Source organism: Martes martes (genome assembly GCF_963455335.1).
Source record: "Martes martes genome assembly, chromosome: 6".
NCBI lineage: Eukaryota > Metazoa > Chordata > Mammalia > Carnivora > Mustelidae > Martes > Martes martes.
Genome location: NC_137893.1, coordinates 89,058,083 through 89,073,915, shown reverse-complemented (window position 1 = coordinate 89,073,915; position 15,833 = coordinate 89,058,083). Strand labels below are relative to the sequence as shown.

The 15,833-nt window shown below is 57.9% G+C and overlaps 1 protein-coding gene across 2 annotated transcripts; it reads left to right on the top strand.

Moving 5' to 3' along the window:
• The first annotated feature begins 88 nt into the window (after positions 1-88).
• On the top strand, positions 89-15,683 carry CUL7 (cullin 7). 2 transcript variants are annotated; one of them, XM_080805368.1, is made up of 26 exons: positions 89-440; positions 1,265-1,852; positions 2,808-2,959; positions 3,102-3,602; positions 4,129-4,267; positions 4,367-4,563; positions 4,877-5,087; positions 5,587-5,824; positions 5,915-6,020; positions 7,201-7,428; positions 7,715-7,805; positions 7,909-8,080; positions 8,248-8,353; positions 8,648-8,743; positions 8,933-9,108; positions 9,431-9,564; positions 9,880-10,062; positions 10,331-10,437; positions 10,521-10,703; positions 12,784-12,944; positions 13,057-13,273; positions 13,357-13,630; positions 14,383-14,528; positions 14,673-14,799; positions 14,877-15,082; positions 15,304-15,683. In XM_080805368.1, the coding sequence occupies exons 2-26, from the start codon at positions 1,273-1,275 to the stop codon at positions 15,625-15,627; spliced, it is 5,055 nt and encodes a 1,684-aa protein (XP_080661494.1). In that variant the 5' UTR covers positions 89-440; positions 1,265-1,272; the 3' UTR covers positions 15,628-15,683. The 2 variants fall into 2 exon arrangements, with proteins under 2 accessions (XP_080661494.1, XP_080661493.1); XM_080805367.1 differs by having other exon boundaries at positions 4,877-5,105.
• Positions 15,684-15,833: the final 150 nt, after the last annotated feature.

Below are 15,833 nucleotides of genomic sequence, written 5' to 3'. Positions count from 1 at the left end.
GGAGGAGGAGGTGCCGCGCTTCGCCGAGGTGGCACCGGCGACTCCGCCCCGGCGCTCTCCCAGGGCCCCCAGCTTTCCGCTAGGCCCGGCGGAAACGAGCGGCAGCTCCGGGCGGGTGTCGGAGTTCCCGCAGCTGGGCGGGTGGTGCCGCTGTCTGGGCCCGGTCCCACCTCGCCCTGCCCCGCCCCGCCCCGGCGGCTGCTGACCTGTGCGCGCGGGTAGTGACAGTGGCCGCCCCAAGGTGCTCCGTCCCTGCGCGCCACGCCCCCTGCCCGCCCGCCTGTCCTTCAGAGGCACGCCCCCTCCCGCCTCTCCGCTTCGACCCCCTCGGGGGCCCAGGCGGGGCCCAAATCTCCGCCAGCATCGCCGCCATCGTCTTCGCCGCGTCCCTAGCTCAGCGAAGGACAGGCCTCGCGCCGGGACCCCCATCGACTTCTGAGGTGGCCAGAGCCCCGCCGCGGCCCCTGCCCCTACCCTGGGTTTTCCTCCACACACTCTCCCAGCGGCCGCGCGCCCACCCGATCTCGCGCTCCCCCACCCCAGTTCCACAGTGCCTTGGGATTCTCGTTTATCTGGCCGAGCCCCCTCCCCCGTACCTTGCCGCGCACCCCCGGCCCCTCGGGTCCACCTGCCTCCCGCTGCTCACCCACCGGGTCTCCCGCGACACTGTCCTGGGTCTTGCGTAGCCCCCACCGGCCTTGCTGCTCCCGGGTCTCCAGTCCTCCATCCTCTCCTCCCAGCCCATCGTGCCTTGCCCTCCCCCCACCCCACTCCACCAGCAATTCTCCGGATCTCTTGTGCCTGTTACACACTCCTGCGCTTCAGCCATTGGACGCGGTATCCCTTCCAGACACATTCCCCAACAACCCCCCCCCAACACCCACACCCCACACACACCCCTCTGGGGCGACATGTATCTCCTCAGGGGTGCTGCCTGTCCCAGGGCCTTGGAATTCACTTGTAACACCAAGGCTGCCCTGCCCCCGCTGTCCCCTTCCCACTGCTCCAAACCAACCCACTCCAGGCTGCAGGGTCTTGGACCCTCCTTGCAACCAAATTCTGTGCTCTTAGAACAAACACCCCAGTGTTCCCTGTGAGGCCTGGCCCCACCCAGCCCGTAGCAGGCAGCTCCTGGGCCCTGCTTTTACCCCAGACAACTGGACAGCTGTTACCACATTTGCTTCTCCAACTCCTGGACGTCCTTGATTTTCTCAACTCCCACTCTCATTTTAGCTTGCTGTTCTCTCCTGCTTGTGTGTCTCAGGTGCCGGCATGGTGGGAGAGCTCCGCTACAGGGAATTCAGAGTGCCTCTGGGGCCGGGCTTGCACGCCTATCCAGATGAGCTGATCCGCCAGCGGGTGGGCCACGATGGGCATCCTGAGTACCAGATCCGCTGGCTCATCCTCCGGCGCGGGGATGATGGGGACGGGGGCTCTAGCCAAGTGGACTGCAAGGCTGAGCACATCCTGCTGTGGATGTCCAATGACGAGATCTACGCCAACTGCCACAAGATGCTGGGCGAGGATGGCCAGGTCATCGGGCCCTCTCAGGAGATTGCAGGGGAGGCTGGGGCCCTGGACAAGTCTGTGCTGGGGGAAATGGAAACCGATGTGAAGGCTTTGATTCAGAGGGCCCTCCGGCAGCTGGAGGAGTGTGTGGACACCATCCCTCCTGCTCCTCTGCTTCATACGGTGCACGTACTCAGCGCCTACGCCAGCATCGAGCCTCTGACTGGGGTGTTCAAAGACCCAAGGGTCCTGGACCTGCTCATGCACATGTTGAGTAGTCCTGATTATCAGATCCGCTGGAGTGCGGGCCGAATGATCCAAGCCCTGGCCTCCCATGATGCTGGTGAGGAACGGTGTGGGGGGAAAGGAAGCTAGGTCAGCTCGGGGCCTCACAGGCCACTGTGGTGGGAGCCCCTGCCTCATCAGTGCCTGAGTGATTCTGCTGAGGTGGAAGAAAGGAGGTAGGAAGGGAGGTGGGGACATCTCCCTAGGAAGAGGAAAGCTGGCTTGGTCAGGCAGGAGTGCAACTCTTCATCTCAGGGTCCTGAGTTCAAGCCCCATTTTGGGCACAGAGTTTACTTTAAAAAAATAATACTAAAAGAAAGAGGAAGGGCTGAATCCTCAAGAACCTCATATTAATTGGATTTCTATGCAAAGGAAAAGTTACGATATTAGACTATTGTAAGATAAATATCTATACAAAATATGTATATAGAAAAGAGGAAGTTATTTTTTTAATGTTTTATTTATTTATTTGACACAGAGAGAGAGAGATAGTGAGAGACAGAGCACAAGCAGGGGGAGTGGCAGGCAGGCAAGCAAAGGGAGAGGGAGAAACAGGCTCCCTGCTGAGCAAGGAGCCTGACCTGGGGCTCGATCCCAGGACCCTGGGATCATGACCTGAGCCGAAGGCAGATGCTTAACTGACTGAGCCACCCAGGCGCCCCAGTGATTGTTTTTTTTTTTTAAGATTTTATTTATTTATTTGACAGAGAGAGACAGCGAGAGAGGGAACCCAAGCAGGGGGAGTGGGAGAGAAAAGCAGACTCCCCGCTGATCAGGAAGCCTGAGGTGGGGCTCGATCCCAGGACCCTGGGATCATGACCTGAGCCGAAGGCAGATAGCTAACCAACTGAGCCACCCAGGCGCCCCAAGTTGTTGCTTTTGAAGCAAAGCAGATCAGGTCATCCCTAATGTGTGATGACAAAGGGACTGGACTGAGAGAGAAGAGGGTCTAGGAGGGATGCCTGGGAAGGGCAATGTGAGGGAGCAGTTCCTGACTGGGGTGTGGGTTTCAGGGACCCGGACCCAGATTCTTCTATCGCTGAGCCAGCAAGAGGCCATTGAGAAACACCTGGATTTTGACAGCCGCTGTGCTCTGCTGGCTCTGTTCGCACAGGCCACGCTCTCTGAACACCCCATGTCTTTTGAGGGCATTCAGCTGCCACAGGTATTCTGTGGGGAGGTACTGGGGTGGGGGCTATAAACAGGATCAAGGGACCAGGCCTTTGTACAGGTCCTTAAAGGATGGAGTGGAAAGAGGAGCTGAAGCTGGGACAAGGTGGATATAGGCCAAAGGTTTCATCCCACAGGTCCCGGGAAGGCTGCTCTTCTCCCTGGTAAAGCGCTATTTGCATGTCACTTCCCTTCTGGACCAGCTGAATGACAGCACTGCAGAACCAGGGGCCCAGAACAACTCTTCTCCTGAGGAGCTGAGTGGGGAAAGGGATCGACTGGAGCTGGAGTTCAGCATGGCCATGGGCACGTTGATCTCAGAGCTGGTGCAGGCCATGCGCTGGGACTGGGCCTCGAACAGACAGGGGCCCTTGGCCCGGTCCTCCTGCTCCATCTTCCAGCCCCAGCTGGCAGAGGTTGGCCCGGGGCTGCCACCCACCCGGGCCCAGCCCTCCATTAGGAGGTCAAGGAGGTTCCGCCCTCGCTCTGAGTTTGCAAGTGGCAACACTTATGCCTTGTACGTGCGAGAGACACTGCAGCCCGGGATGCGAGTGCGCATGCTAGATGACTATGAGGAGGTCAGCGCTGGGGACGAGGGCGAGTTCCGCCAGAGCAACAACGGCGTGCCCCCCGTGCAGGTGAGCGAGGGTGCATGGGGGACGCTGTTGGGGATCTAGCTGGGGGAGCATAACTGGGGCTTCCGTGCAGGGGCTCTGGCAGGCCACCTCCAGAGAAAACCCTGTGGGGATTGGAATGGTTAAAGGGGGTCAGCAAGTGAGAGGTGTGCCATTTGGAAGGCTAAGAAAATCGGGGTTGGGGAGGCCATGAGGTCAGGAAGATAACTCCCAGGAAGAAATGGATACAGCAAGATTTTCCCAAAGGTCAGGGTCAGGGAGAGAGTAGCTGAGGCCAGGAAGCTCCTTGGGGTGGGGGGCATAAGGCATCTAGGATGGGTGGGAGGAGAAACAGAGCCTATTCCTACAAGAAGGTGGCCTTTATGTACATGTTCGTGTCCTCCATATGCCAGCATTGTGTTGTTTGGAGGTTGTTACAAACCTGGCCAGGTGGTCAGCCAGAGAGCTGTGTGTCCTCATCACTGGGCCACCACCAGCGAGTAAGTGAGCCGTCTCTTCCCCTTCCCTCTCTTTTCTCCCCATCCTCCAGGTGTTGTGGGAGTCGACGGGTCGCACCTACTGGGTACACTGGCACATGCTGGAAATTCTGGGCTTTGAGGAAGACATTGAGGATGTGGTTGAGGCTGAGAACTACCATAGGGCAGTGGTCAGCGGAGCCCTGGGTGTAGGTGAGCCCCGAGAGGAAGCAGGGTCAGCACTGAGCCCAGGAGTGGTAGTCTGGCTGGGTAGGCAACAACATCCCTGGGCCCTTGGACTCGTTTCCACAGCTGTGCCCTCCTGGCGGTGGAAGCCCATGACAGAGCTCTACGCGGTGCCCTACGTGCTGCCTGAGGATGAGGATGCTGAGGAGAGTGAACACCTGTCCCAGGCGGAGTGGTGGGAGCTCCTCTTCTTCATCAAGAAGCTGGACGGCCCCGACCATCAGGAGGTTCTCCAGATTCTCCAGGAGAACCTGGATGGGGAGGTAGAGCCAGCCTGGAGACACCCAGCAGTCGGAGGGCTCATTGCAGGGGCTGGGCTGATAGAGCATTTGGGAGGCTTAGGACGGGGAGCATAGGTCCGCAGTGTCGGGGGCTGCAGTGGAGGATATCTAGAATGTTCAGAGGCATTGGCCATTTTGTGGGAGGAGGCAGCTGCCAGCCAGGAGAGGTACAGGGCGGAGAAGGTGTATGTTGAGATCCCCCACCCCTATCAAGTGTCCCCGGAGCCTATGTGCCGGTCGGGGCTACCACAGTGAAACCTTTTCCACCACAGTGAAACCTTCTCCCTGACGACAGGTTCTGGATGACGAGATCCTGGCTGAGCTGGCCGTGCCTATAGAGTTGGCCCAGGACCTGCTGCTGGCTCTGCCACAGCGACTCGATGACAGTGCTCTCAGGGACCTGCTCAACTGCCGTGTCTACAGGAAATATGGGCCCGAGGCTCTGGCAGGGCAGCCAGCTTACCCAACCCTGCTGGAAGCCCAGGCTCAGCCTCAGGAATCAGCAGGTGCAGCCAGAGAGGAAGGTGGGGCACCGGGATGATTTTGCAGCAGCTCTGCAGGCTGGCCTCTAGGGGGCCTTCCTCCCAGGACAGGTGTCCTCCAGTCTGGAAGAGTTGGCACCAGAGTAGAGCAGCTCCCTCCAGTGAGCCGGGGAGGATGTAAAGTCAGAACATTGAAAGAGATCTGAGGCCTCATAAACCCCCACACTGAACTTTTTCTGGTGTAGAGGAAGCCAAATTATTGCATGCTTTTAGATACAGGGAAACGCTCTGCAATTTGCAGACAGGAGGCTCCTTTGCTATTTTAAGAGTATGAAACATAAGATTTGCCACAGAGCGGTCTTATAAATACATTTAGAGATGCCCTAAGATCCCCAAACTAATTTTCAGGGGACCCCCAAAAAACCATTTTTAGGAGAAATTAGGAATTATGTATGTGTCTGTCCTTTTCTGATGCTAACCTCACCGACCACGGCCAATTCTTGTGACGTCCACCTTCCTGTAGGAAAAGAACCCCCAACGCAGTATCCCGACACTCCTCTGCGGCGACTGATGGAGGGCTGCGGTCCGCCTGGGAGGACCTTCCTGGACCTGGAGCACGCCCTCAGCTCAGGGGGGCCCCAGGAGACAGAGATGAAGCCTTTCCTGCTCCAGCTGCAGCGGCAGCCCCAGCCCTTCCTTACCCTGATGCGGAGCCTTGCCACCCCGGCAGCCAACAAGCCCCTGCACTTGACCGTCCTGAGGTGAGGGGGTGGGGCGGGGCATGGGACCAAGGGGTCCCTGAGGCTAGCTGCACATCTCTCTCCTCCTGCCTCCCCACCCCCACTCCCCAGAATCCTGATGCAGCTGGTGGACTTCCCCGAGGCGCCGCTGCTCCCCTGGCACGAGGCCATGGACGCCTGCATGGCCTGCCTGCGGTCACCAGACACTGACCGAGAGGTACCCTCACCCTGCTCTGGGGAGATGATGCTGGAGGGAGAGGCCACAAGGCAGCCTCTGACAGGGCAAGCCCCCTGGGCGAGGCTCCAGAGGGCACAGTGGAGCCTCTGTGCTCCTGGTCTGGGATTTGTTTTAAAAACTGATTTTTTTTTTCAAATAGGTAGTACATTCATACAGATTATAAATCAAAATGGTAGAACAAGGTCTACACTGAGAATTCTCATTTCCACCTGTTCTCACTTCCATCCAGTTTTACCAGTGCCTCCTCTCCCCATGTCCCTTGTTGGTCATCACTCATTTTAACTTACGTGTCCTTCCTGTGTGTCCTTATGCAAATATAAATAAGCCCAAGCATATGATCTTTTTTTTTTAAATTATTTATTTATTTTCTTGACAGACAGAGATCACAAGTAGGCAGAGAGGCAGGCAGAGAAAGAGGAGGAAGTAGGCTCCCTGCTGAGCAGAGAGCCCGATGCGGGGCTCGATCCCAGGACCCCGAGATCATGACCTGAGCCGAAGGCAGAGGCTTTAACCCACTGAGCCACCCAGGCGCCCCCCAAGCATATGATCTTATTTGCCGTCTCCTTTCTTACACAGAAGGTTACATCTGTGTTATATGAGAAGCCTCAGTGGCTCCTGCTTGGCTAGGCCTGTTGGGGGATGCGGATGAAGGAGGCAGAGGGGACCTCACATCTCAGGGTCCCCCGCCACAGAGAGGTCCTGGGCTTGGAAAGCTTGGCAGTGGGTGTCTGCAGTACACACCTTTGGCGGTTACCCAGATTTTCATTTCGGAGCTAGACTCACTGAGCGTCCCTCCCCACCCCCTCCCTACCATCAGGTATCGTGCTTAGGGCCTGAGCATCTCAAAATGCAGCCCCACACCTGGTTCTTGGGACAGGGCCTAAAAAGGAACCACCTGGGAACCACAGGTGCTCTCTACACCTGTTGCCAATGTCCTCAGTCATCAAGCACCCCAAGATGGAGAGCACCTCTTAGCTTTTTCCGTGTCTGTTTGCCTTGGGTTCTCCAACTCCACCCAGCCCTTGTGTCTCCCTGCTTTCTGCTGTCTGTTCACTGCGATAGCTCCAGCACCTACATACCACAGTGGGTGCATAGGAAATACTCCTGAAGATGCCCCGGGCCTTATGCCCTTTAGTCTCCAGCCCTGTCCCCACCACAGGTGCTCCAGGAGCTGATCTTCTTCCTGCACCGCCTGGCCTCCGTGAGCAGGGACTATGCCGTGGTGCTGAATCAGCTGGGAGCCCGAGATGCCATCTCCAAGGCCCTGGAAAAGCACCTGGGAAAGCTGGAGCTGGCTCAGGAGCTGCGGGACATGGTGTTCAAGTGTGAGAAGCATGCCCACCTCTACCGGAAACTCACCACCAACATCCTGGGAGGCTGTATCCAGGTCAGGAGGGAGGGCAGGCAGAGGCTTGTGGGTTCACCACTGGGTGAGAACATGAACCCTGGCGGGAGAGGAGGCAGTGTTCCTGCAGCTGGGAAGGGCAGGCAAGGCCAGTGAACCCAAGGGCATTTATTCCCTGCAACCCCTCCCCCGCCTGGTCCTGCTGTACCAGGGTTCTGGAGGAAGTCCCACTGCTGCCAGGTCTTTCCTCCACACACGTTTGCTCGTGCTCTCCACGTGTGCTCCTCTCTCCTCCCCCCACCCCTTCTTTCTGCTCTTCTGGCTGCAGATGGTGCTGGGCCAGATCGAAGACCACAGACGGACCCACCGACCCATCAACATCCCGTTCTTTGACGTGTTCCTCAGATACCTGTGCCAGGGTCTGTGCCTGTCCCCAGCTTCCACCACCCCCCACCACGCCTGTGTCTGTTTTCCCTCCATACTTACCAGGCTGTGACGGCCACCCCTGCCCCCCACCCCCAGGCTCCAGTGTGGAGGTGAAGGAGGACAAGTGCTGGGAGAAGGTAGAGGTGTCCTCCAACCCCCACCGGGCCAGCAAGCTGACGGACCGCAACCCCAAGACCTACTGGGAGTCCAACGGCAGTGCGGGCTCCCACTACATCACCTTGCACATGCACCAGGGCGTTCTTATCCGGTAACTCGCCCCACAACATATGCGCTTTGTGGTGACTGCCTTGTGTTTGTCTTGGGGGATGCACCACCGCCCCCTCGAGCCCAAACATGACCACAGAGGCCCCTTGGCTGTGTTTATGAGGCCATGCCTTGTTCCGCTTCTGATGGTTTCCTCGTCCCTGCTCCCAGGCAGCTGACTCTGCTGGTGGCTGGTGAAGACTCGAGCTACATGCCGGCGAGGGTGGTGGTGTTTGGGGGTGACAGCCCCAACTCTCTTAACACAGAACTCAACTCGGTAGGTACCATCATGCCGGCAGATCACCCTTCGCAGGGTCCACCCTCCTGCCCAGACTCATGAACTCCTAAGTTCTTCCCTGTCCGGAGCCCCAGAGAAAGTAGAGTCCTTTCTCCCTGTGCCATTATGATGGCATCAGGCCCCGAGCTGTGAGGGCAGCGTTGGGACCCCTTGGTCAGGACGCCACACCTGCTGGGCTGAGGGGAGGAAGAGGGAGTAGGAGCAGGCATGGGTGCTGTCAGCACTGCCATCTACACGCAGGGAGGTGACAGCCCCCTGCACACCCCATGCCAGGTCAACGTGATGCCGTCCGCCAGCCGGGTCATCCTCCTGGAGAACCTGAACCGCTTCTGGCCTGTCATCCAGATCCGCATAAAGCGCTGCCAGCAGGTTTGGTGGGGGCCCAGGCTGTGGTCTGGGGCTCCGACGCTTCGGGTCCTGTAGCTGTTCCAGATCTTGAGCCAGAGCTCCAACCCCTGGCGAGGGCAGCTCCAGGAGGAAGGCACGAAGGTGTGCCTGATCCCAGCGCACTCCGAGGGGGACGTGGGTCGGCTGAAGACAGGCCTGTGTCCCTTGCAGGGCGGCATCGACACACGCATCCGGGGCTTAGAGGTCCTGGGCCCAAAGCCCACCTTCTGGCCGGTGTTCCGGGAGCAGCTGTGCCGTCACACACGCCTCTTCTACATGGTTCGGGCACAGGCCTGGAGTCAGGACATAGCAGAGGACCGCAGGAGCCTCCTGCACCTGAGTTCTAGGTGTGTGCTAGCATGTGTGTGTGGCTGAGTGTGCATGAAAGGTAAGAGCGGTACCCTGGGTAGGGCTCTTTGGAGGGCTAACATGCTTGGGGAGGCATCTGGAAGGTTCTCCACTTTTGGGAAGGAAAGAAAGAATGAAGAGAAGAGATTTTTCTGGTGGGCTGGGGGTGGGGTGTGCCAGTTAACACAGGGGAGCTTCAAAGTACTGGGTAGAGTTGGGTCTGGTTGCTAGGGGCTAGCCAGGCAGTCCTAGGCCGGGCGGATGCTGGGGTAACTTATGCCTCAAGCCCCTGACACCTGCCTCCCTCATCCCCACCCTTAGACTCAATGGGGCTCTGCGGCAGGAGCAGAATTTTGCCGATCGCTTCCTCCCTGATGACGAGGCCGCCCAAGCACTGGGCAAGACCTGCTGGGAGGCCCTGGTCAGCCCCCTGGTGCAGAACATCACCTCCCCTGGTAACCACTCTGACCCCTGGCCCCACTAACCAGCCCCTTCTTGCTCTGCCCTAGAGCCACCTGCCTTATCTTCTTGGCCCTTTTGGTACCTGTGTTGGTTTGGTACCCCAGTGCCCCTCTTCTACCAGGCCAGGGCCCATCTCCTTTCCCATGTTTCCCAGGTGTCAGCTGATACCATAAAGATGCTACCTGCCCCCATCCCCACTACCCAGTACCTTCTGTCCAATCCCTCCTTCTTGGTGCTTCTGTCCAGCCCAGCCTCTCCCTTTGCCCTGGAGAGACGGCCTGCCTTGGCTTGTTTTTCCCCACCTCCAGACGAGGATGGCATCAGCCCCCTGGGCTGGCTGCTGGACCAGTACCTGGAGTGTCGGGAGGCTGCCCACAATCCCCAGAGCCGTGCGGCTGCTTTTTCCTCGAGGGTGCGCCGCCTCACCCACCTCCTGGTGCACGTGGAGCCCTATGAGGCGCTGCCTCCAGCCGTGGCTACTCCCCGCCCCAGTGAGTACCTGGGATTCAGGTGGGAGCTCAGTGAGAAGCGTTTCTCTGTGCCCTCATGCACTCGCACCCTAGAGCCTTCTGTCCCTCCTCCCGCTTTCCCTCCCCACCGTACTCAGACTGTTCATCGTCCCAGTTTCCGTCACCCTCAGCCAGGAGCATCATGGGGAGGGGGCAGCATGTCAGGAAAGGCCCCAGGGCTCACCCTGGTCTGGGGACACCTGAGCTGAGGGGCTGTCCCTGTCTCCTGCCCCTTCCCCTGTCTCCACAGAGGGCAGAAACCGAAGCCATGACTGGAGCTCCCTGGCTACCCGGGGGCTCCCTAGCAGCATCGTGAGAAACCTGACCCGCTGCTGGGGGGCGGTGGTGGAGGAGCAGGTATAGGGAGGGGAGTTCGGGGGGGGCTGGACCAGAGGCTGGCCTGCCCAGCCATCCCCTCACCCAGGGCCGCTTCCCTGCAGGTGAACAACTTCCTGACTTCGCACTGGCGGGATGACGACTTCGTGCCGCGCTACTGCGAACACTTTCACAACCTGCAGAAGTCGAGCTCCGAGCTGTTTGGGCCCAGGGCGGCCTTCCTGCTGGCCCTGCACAATGGCTGTGCTGGCGGCTTACTGAAGCTCCCGTTCCTCAAAGCGGCCCACGTGAGCCTCTTGTCCTCCCCTCCGCCCCAGGCCCCTCCCTGCAAATGTCCCTGTCCCCCCTCCTCACAGCAGCCTCAGTTGTTCCTGTTCACAGAGCCCTGTGTCTGAAAATTCAAATGCAAAAGAAACACATAGTGACCTGCGACGTGCCGTCCTAATATTACCTTGATAGCTTTTTGTTTCTGTTCATGTGCATGGTTTAACAGTTTACTCACAAGTAGCTAAAATGCTTTATCCTGTTGTCTTTTGACCATTATATAAAGATATTTTTAAGATTTTATTTATTTATTTGAGAAAGAGAGCATGCTCATGTAAGTTGGGGGAAGGGGAGCTGGAGAGGGAGAAGCAGACTCCCCACTGAGCAAGGAGCCTGATGCAGGGCTCGATCCCAAGACCCTGAGATCATGACCTGAGCTGAAGGCAGACGCTCAATGGCTGAGCTACCCAGGTGCCCCTGATTGATTTATTTTAGAGAGACAGAATGAGAGAGCAACAGCGAGAGCAAGAGTGAGAGAGAGAGAAAGAGAACAGGGGGAGAGGGAGAGAATCTTAAGCAGAGGCCATGCTGAGCATGGATGCCAGCCTGGGACTCCATCTCCTGACCTTGAGATCATGACCTGAGCTGAAACCAAGTGTCAGACACTCAACTGAGCCACCCAAATACCCGCCCCCCCTCCCCGTTAGATTTTTTTTTAAGATTTTATTTATTTATTTGTCAGAGAGAGAGAGAGAGTGCGTGCACAAGTAGGGGGAACAGCAGGCAGAGGGAGAGGCAGGCTCCCCACTGAGCAGGGAGCCCAACGTGGGTTTCCATACTAGGACCCTGGGATCATGACCTGAGCTGAAGGCAGACACTCAACCGACTGAGCCACCCAGGTGCCCTTGACCATTATATTAAAAGCCTTTTTCAGTGTTGCTCTTTGTCCTTATTTTTAATTTTTTTAAAAGATTTTATTTATTTATTTGACAGAGAGAGATCACAAGCAGGCAGAGAGAGAGGCAGAGAGAGAGGGGGAAGCAGGCTCTCCACCAAGCAGAGAGCCCGATGCGGGGCTCGATCCCAGGACTCAGATCATGACCTGAGCCGAAGGCAGAGGCTTTAACCCACTGAGCCACCCAGGCACCCCCTTATTTTTAATTTTTGTATAAATTCCATCTAAAGGATGTACTAGAATTTCCTCTGCCCTTCCCGCATTCTATAAATATGTAATAAGTGCTTCAGCTGTGTCTGGTGCTGTGGTAAGAACTGAAGATAGACAAAGTCCCTCTTCTCACAGTTTTTAAGGCATAAGGTTGGGCAGGTGATGAAGTCAGCCGGGCTAATCACTGCAGGCTGAACAGTAGCTGCTCGAGCTGCTTCCAGCCCTTCTGTCTGATCAGTGACACTGCAGAGTGACCATCCCTGTGTGTGTAAGTCATTTCCTCACGTTAAATTATTGGGGTTATTTTAATTTTTAGACACATTCCATGTGGGAAAAAAAAACCAAACACCTCCTTGTTGTCAGTTTGCACAACTGGTGACAATTTTATAAAAGAGTTTTGTAGGGGTGCCTGGGTGGCTCAGAGGGTTAAGCCTCTGTCTTCGGCTCAGGTCATGGTCTCAGGATCCTGGGATCGAGCCCCGCATGGGGCTCTCTGCTCAGCAGGGAGCCTGCTTCCCCCCTCTCTCTGCCTCCTTATTTTTTTTTTTAAGATTTATTTATTTATTTATTTGTCAGAGAGAGTGAGCACAGGCAGACAGAGAGGCAGGCAGAGGCAGAGGGAGAAGCAGGCTCCCTGCTGAGCAAGGAGCCCGATGCGGGACTCGATCCCAGGACGCTGGGATCACGACCCGAGCCAAAGGCAGCCGCTTAACCAACTGAGCCACCCAGGCGTCCCTCTCTGCCTTCTTATGATCTCTCTCTGTCAAATAAATAAATAAAGTCTTTTAAAAAAATTTAAAAAGAGTTTTGTAAAAGCGTTACCCACCTTAGGAAGCAGTTCAGCTGCTCCTATCCACTTCTTAGACCTTCCCCTGTGCCCCTGTTTGCCTCCTCTGGCTGCTGGTCCATGGTTTCCCTGCACCCTTCTCCCTGCGCAGGTGAGTGAGCAGTTCGCCCGGCACATCGACCAGCGGATCCAGGGCAGCCGGATTGGCGGAGCCCGAGGGATGGAGATGCTGGCACAGCTGCAGCGCTGCCTGGAGACGGTCCTCATTTTCTCTGGCCTAGAGATAGCCACCACCTTCGAGCATTACTACCAGTGAGCGTGGAGCAGGACGGGGGGAGTAGATGGCGGGGGTGTCGGGTGGCCGGAGTCCCAGAGCAGGCCGTGGGGCCGCCCTGAGGCTCAGCCTGCTCTGCGTGTGCTGCAGGCACTACATGGCCGACCGTCTCCTGAGCGTGGGCTCGAGCTGGCTGGAGGGGGCCGTGCTGGAGCAGATCGGTCCCTGCTTCCCCAACCGCCTCCCCCAGCAGATGCTGCGCAGCCTGAGCACGTCCGAGGAGCTGCAGCGCCAGTTCCACGTCTACCAGCTCCAGCGGCTCGATCAGCAGCTCCTGAAGCTGGACGACACTGAGAAGAAGATACAGGTAGGCACTGGCCTAGGGAGGGAGGCAGGGAACCGAGCAGAGGAGGCCTGGCAGCTGTTGGGAACCCAGCGTTTCTCCTTCAGGGAGGCCACGAGGCCAGCGACAAGGAGCACAAGGGAGAGAAGGCAGAGGAAGCAGAGGGAGCTGGGGTTGCAGTGACCACGGGGGAGGAGGACGAGGAAGAAGAGGAAGATGAGGATCTCTACTATGAGGGGGCAATGCCGGAAGTGTCTGTGCTGGTCCTGTCACCTCGCTGCTGGCCCATTGCCTCCATCCACCACACGCTCAACCCCAGAACTTGCCTGCCCTCCTACCTCAGGGGCACCGTGAACCAGTACTCCAACTTCTACAGCAAGAGTGAGGAGCCAGGAGGAGGATGGGATTTGGGAAAGGAGTCTGGGGTGGGGGTGGGCCCCAGGGCAGGAGCCTCAGTGGAGTGGATTTGAGAACAAAGGGCAGGAGCTCAGGTGTGGAGTGAGGGGTGGGGCTGTCAAGCACCAGGTCCCCAGGCTGTCACCTTTTCTGTCCTTAAAACAAACACAGGACTCTCTTTAGAGAGTGGGAGCTGGGGAGGATGGGGCAGGGGCACCTGAGGCCACCAGAAAGGACTTCCCCCTCAGTGGCAGGGGTCTGGCTCCTGGTCAGTCATCATTGCCTGAGTTCCCTGCTGGAGTCTGGTCCTGGGCTGGGCAGCAACACAGAAAGGTGAAGAGACTCAGACCCCCCACCTTGGGGGAGAGGGGTTTCCCAGACTAAGCAGGGAGACCTCATTCCCTCTCTCATGGATATTCCAGTTTGATGAGAGCCCCAGGCCTTCCTCACTTCATGGCTTTGTCTCCCTAAAAAAAATAAAAAAAAAAAATGGGGAACTTCTGGAAGGCACTGATCAAAGCCCCTGGTACAAAGCAAGGCACAGGGTGGGCTCCCAGATACATGAGGCTTACTCAAGAGGCAGGCACAGCACAGGCTGAGCTCCGGAAGTTCAGACCAGGAAGCCTAGTATCCATAAACACTGGGGCACATGCTTGGCAGATGTTAGCAGGGGCAGGGCTCAACCAGGAGTCCCCCCTCACCACCCCTGACTCCCTCCTCTCCCTGCTCCGTCTCAGGTCAGAGCTACCCGGCCCTGGAGCGGGGCCCGCAGAGGCGGCTGCAGTGGACATGGCTGGGCCGGGCTGAGCTGCAGTTTGGGGACCAGACCCTGCATGTGTCCACTGTGCAGATGTGGCTGCTGTTGTATCTCAACGAACTGAAGGTGGCCTGGCCCAGCTAGGCAGCCTGGCTTGCTGCACCTTGTCCCTCACCCCTGTTCCCTAAACCTCGACTCCCTGTTCTCCCTCCTCCCTTCTCTGCTCCACTGTTCAGGGAAGCCCTGAATATCTCCTTCATCTTCTCTAAGGCTGTCTCCGTGGAGAGTCTGCTGGCGCTCTCTGGGCTCTCTCCAGACATGCTTGATCAGGCGATTGGGCCTCTTACCTCTTCGAGAGGTCCCCTGGACCTTGAAGAGCAAAAGGATGTCCCAGGAGGTATGTACTTGGGGCAGAGGGGCCTCTGCTCTCAGCCTCCACGTGGGCCTTCTGCTGATGACTAGCGCTCATTTTAGGGGTGCTCAAGATTCGGGATGCCAGCGAGGAGCTCAGGCCAAGGAGGGGCAACGTGTGGCTCATCCCACCTCAGACGTACCTGAAAGCTGAGGATGAAGAGGGTCGGAACCTGGAGAAGAGACGGAACCTTCTGAACTGCCTCATTGTCCGGATCCTCAAGGCGCACGGGGACGAGGGGCTGCACATTGACCAGCTTGTCTGTCGGGTAGGCGGGGGTGGGCTGTGGGTGAGGGAGGTTCGGGTGGGGTGCAGCCTGCAGGAGGTGGCTTGTCAACACTTGAAGCATCTGGTTCGCCGTGGAGCCTGTAGGTGTCTGGAGGGAAGGCTGGGGCTCACTGGCCCGCAGCCTGTGCCTAGAGTGGGGGCTCGAGGTGGAGTCAGCTGGGCGTCTCCCACCTGCTGTGTTCCCTTGCCTCTCCTTCCCAGGTCCTGGACGCCTGGCAGAAGGGCCCGTGCCCTCCCAGAGGTTTGGTCAGCAGCCTTGGTAAGGGGTCTGCCTGTGGCAGTACTGATGTCCTCTCCTGCATCCTGCACCTCCTGGGCAAGGGCACCGTGAGGCGCCATGATGATCGGCCCCACACACTGTCCTATGCGGTCCCTGTGACAGTGATGGAGCCTCACACCGAGTCCCTGAACCCAGGCTCCTCGGGCCCCAACCCGCCCCTCACCTTCCACACCCTGCAGATCCGCTCTCGGGGCGTGCCCTACGCCTCCTGCACCGGCACCCACAGCTTCTCTACCTTCCGGTAGCCCTGGAGATGGGACCAGGGCTTTCCATGGAAATAAAATGCGGGAGTTTGATTACATGGCCTGTGTGGTGACTGCTAAGGATCTGACAGGGGCAGTGGAGACTCTCCTGGCTGAAGAGGGAGAGGAGCCCTCTGGCTCTGAGGTTGTGTCATCCCACGCCAGGCGTCACTGCTAGGGTGAAGATGGCAGCCTGGGGAGAGCGGTGG

Coding starts and splice junctions, on each gene's coding strand:
- CUL7 (XM_080805367.1), top strand. CDS start 1,273: ATGGTGGGAGAGCTCCGCTACAGGGAATTCAGAGTGCCTCTGGGGCCG. Junction 8,081..8,247: donor CACCAGGGCGTTCTTATCCG/GTAACTCGCCCC, acceptor CCCTGCTCCCAG/GCAGCTGACTCTGCTGGTGG. Junction 10,704..12,783: donor CGTTCCTCAAAGCGGCCCAC/GTGAGCCTCTTG, acceptor CTCCCTGCGCAG/GTGAGTGAGCAGTTCGCCCG.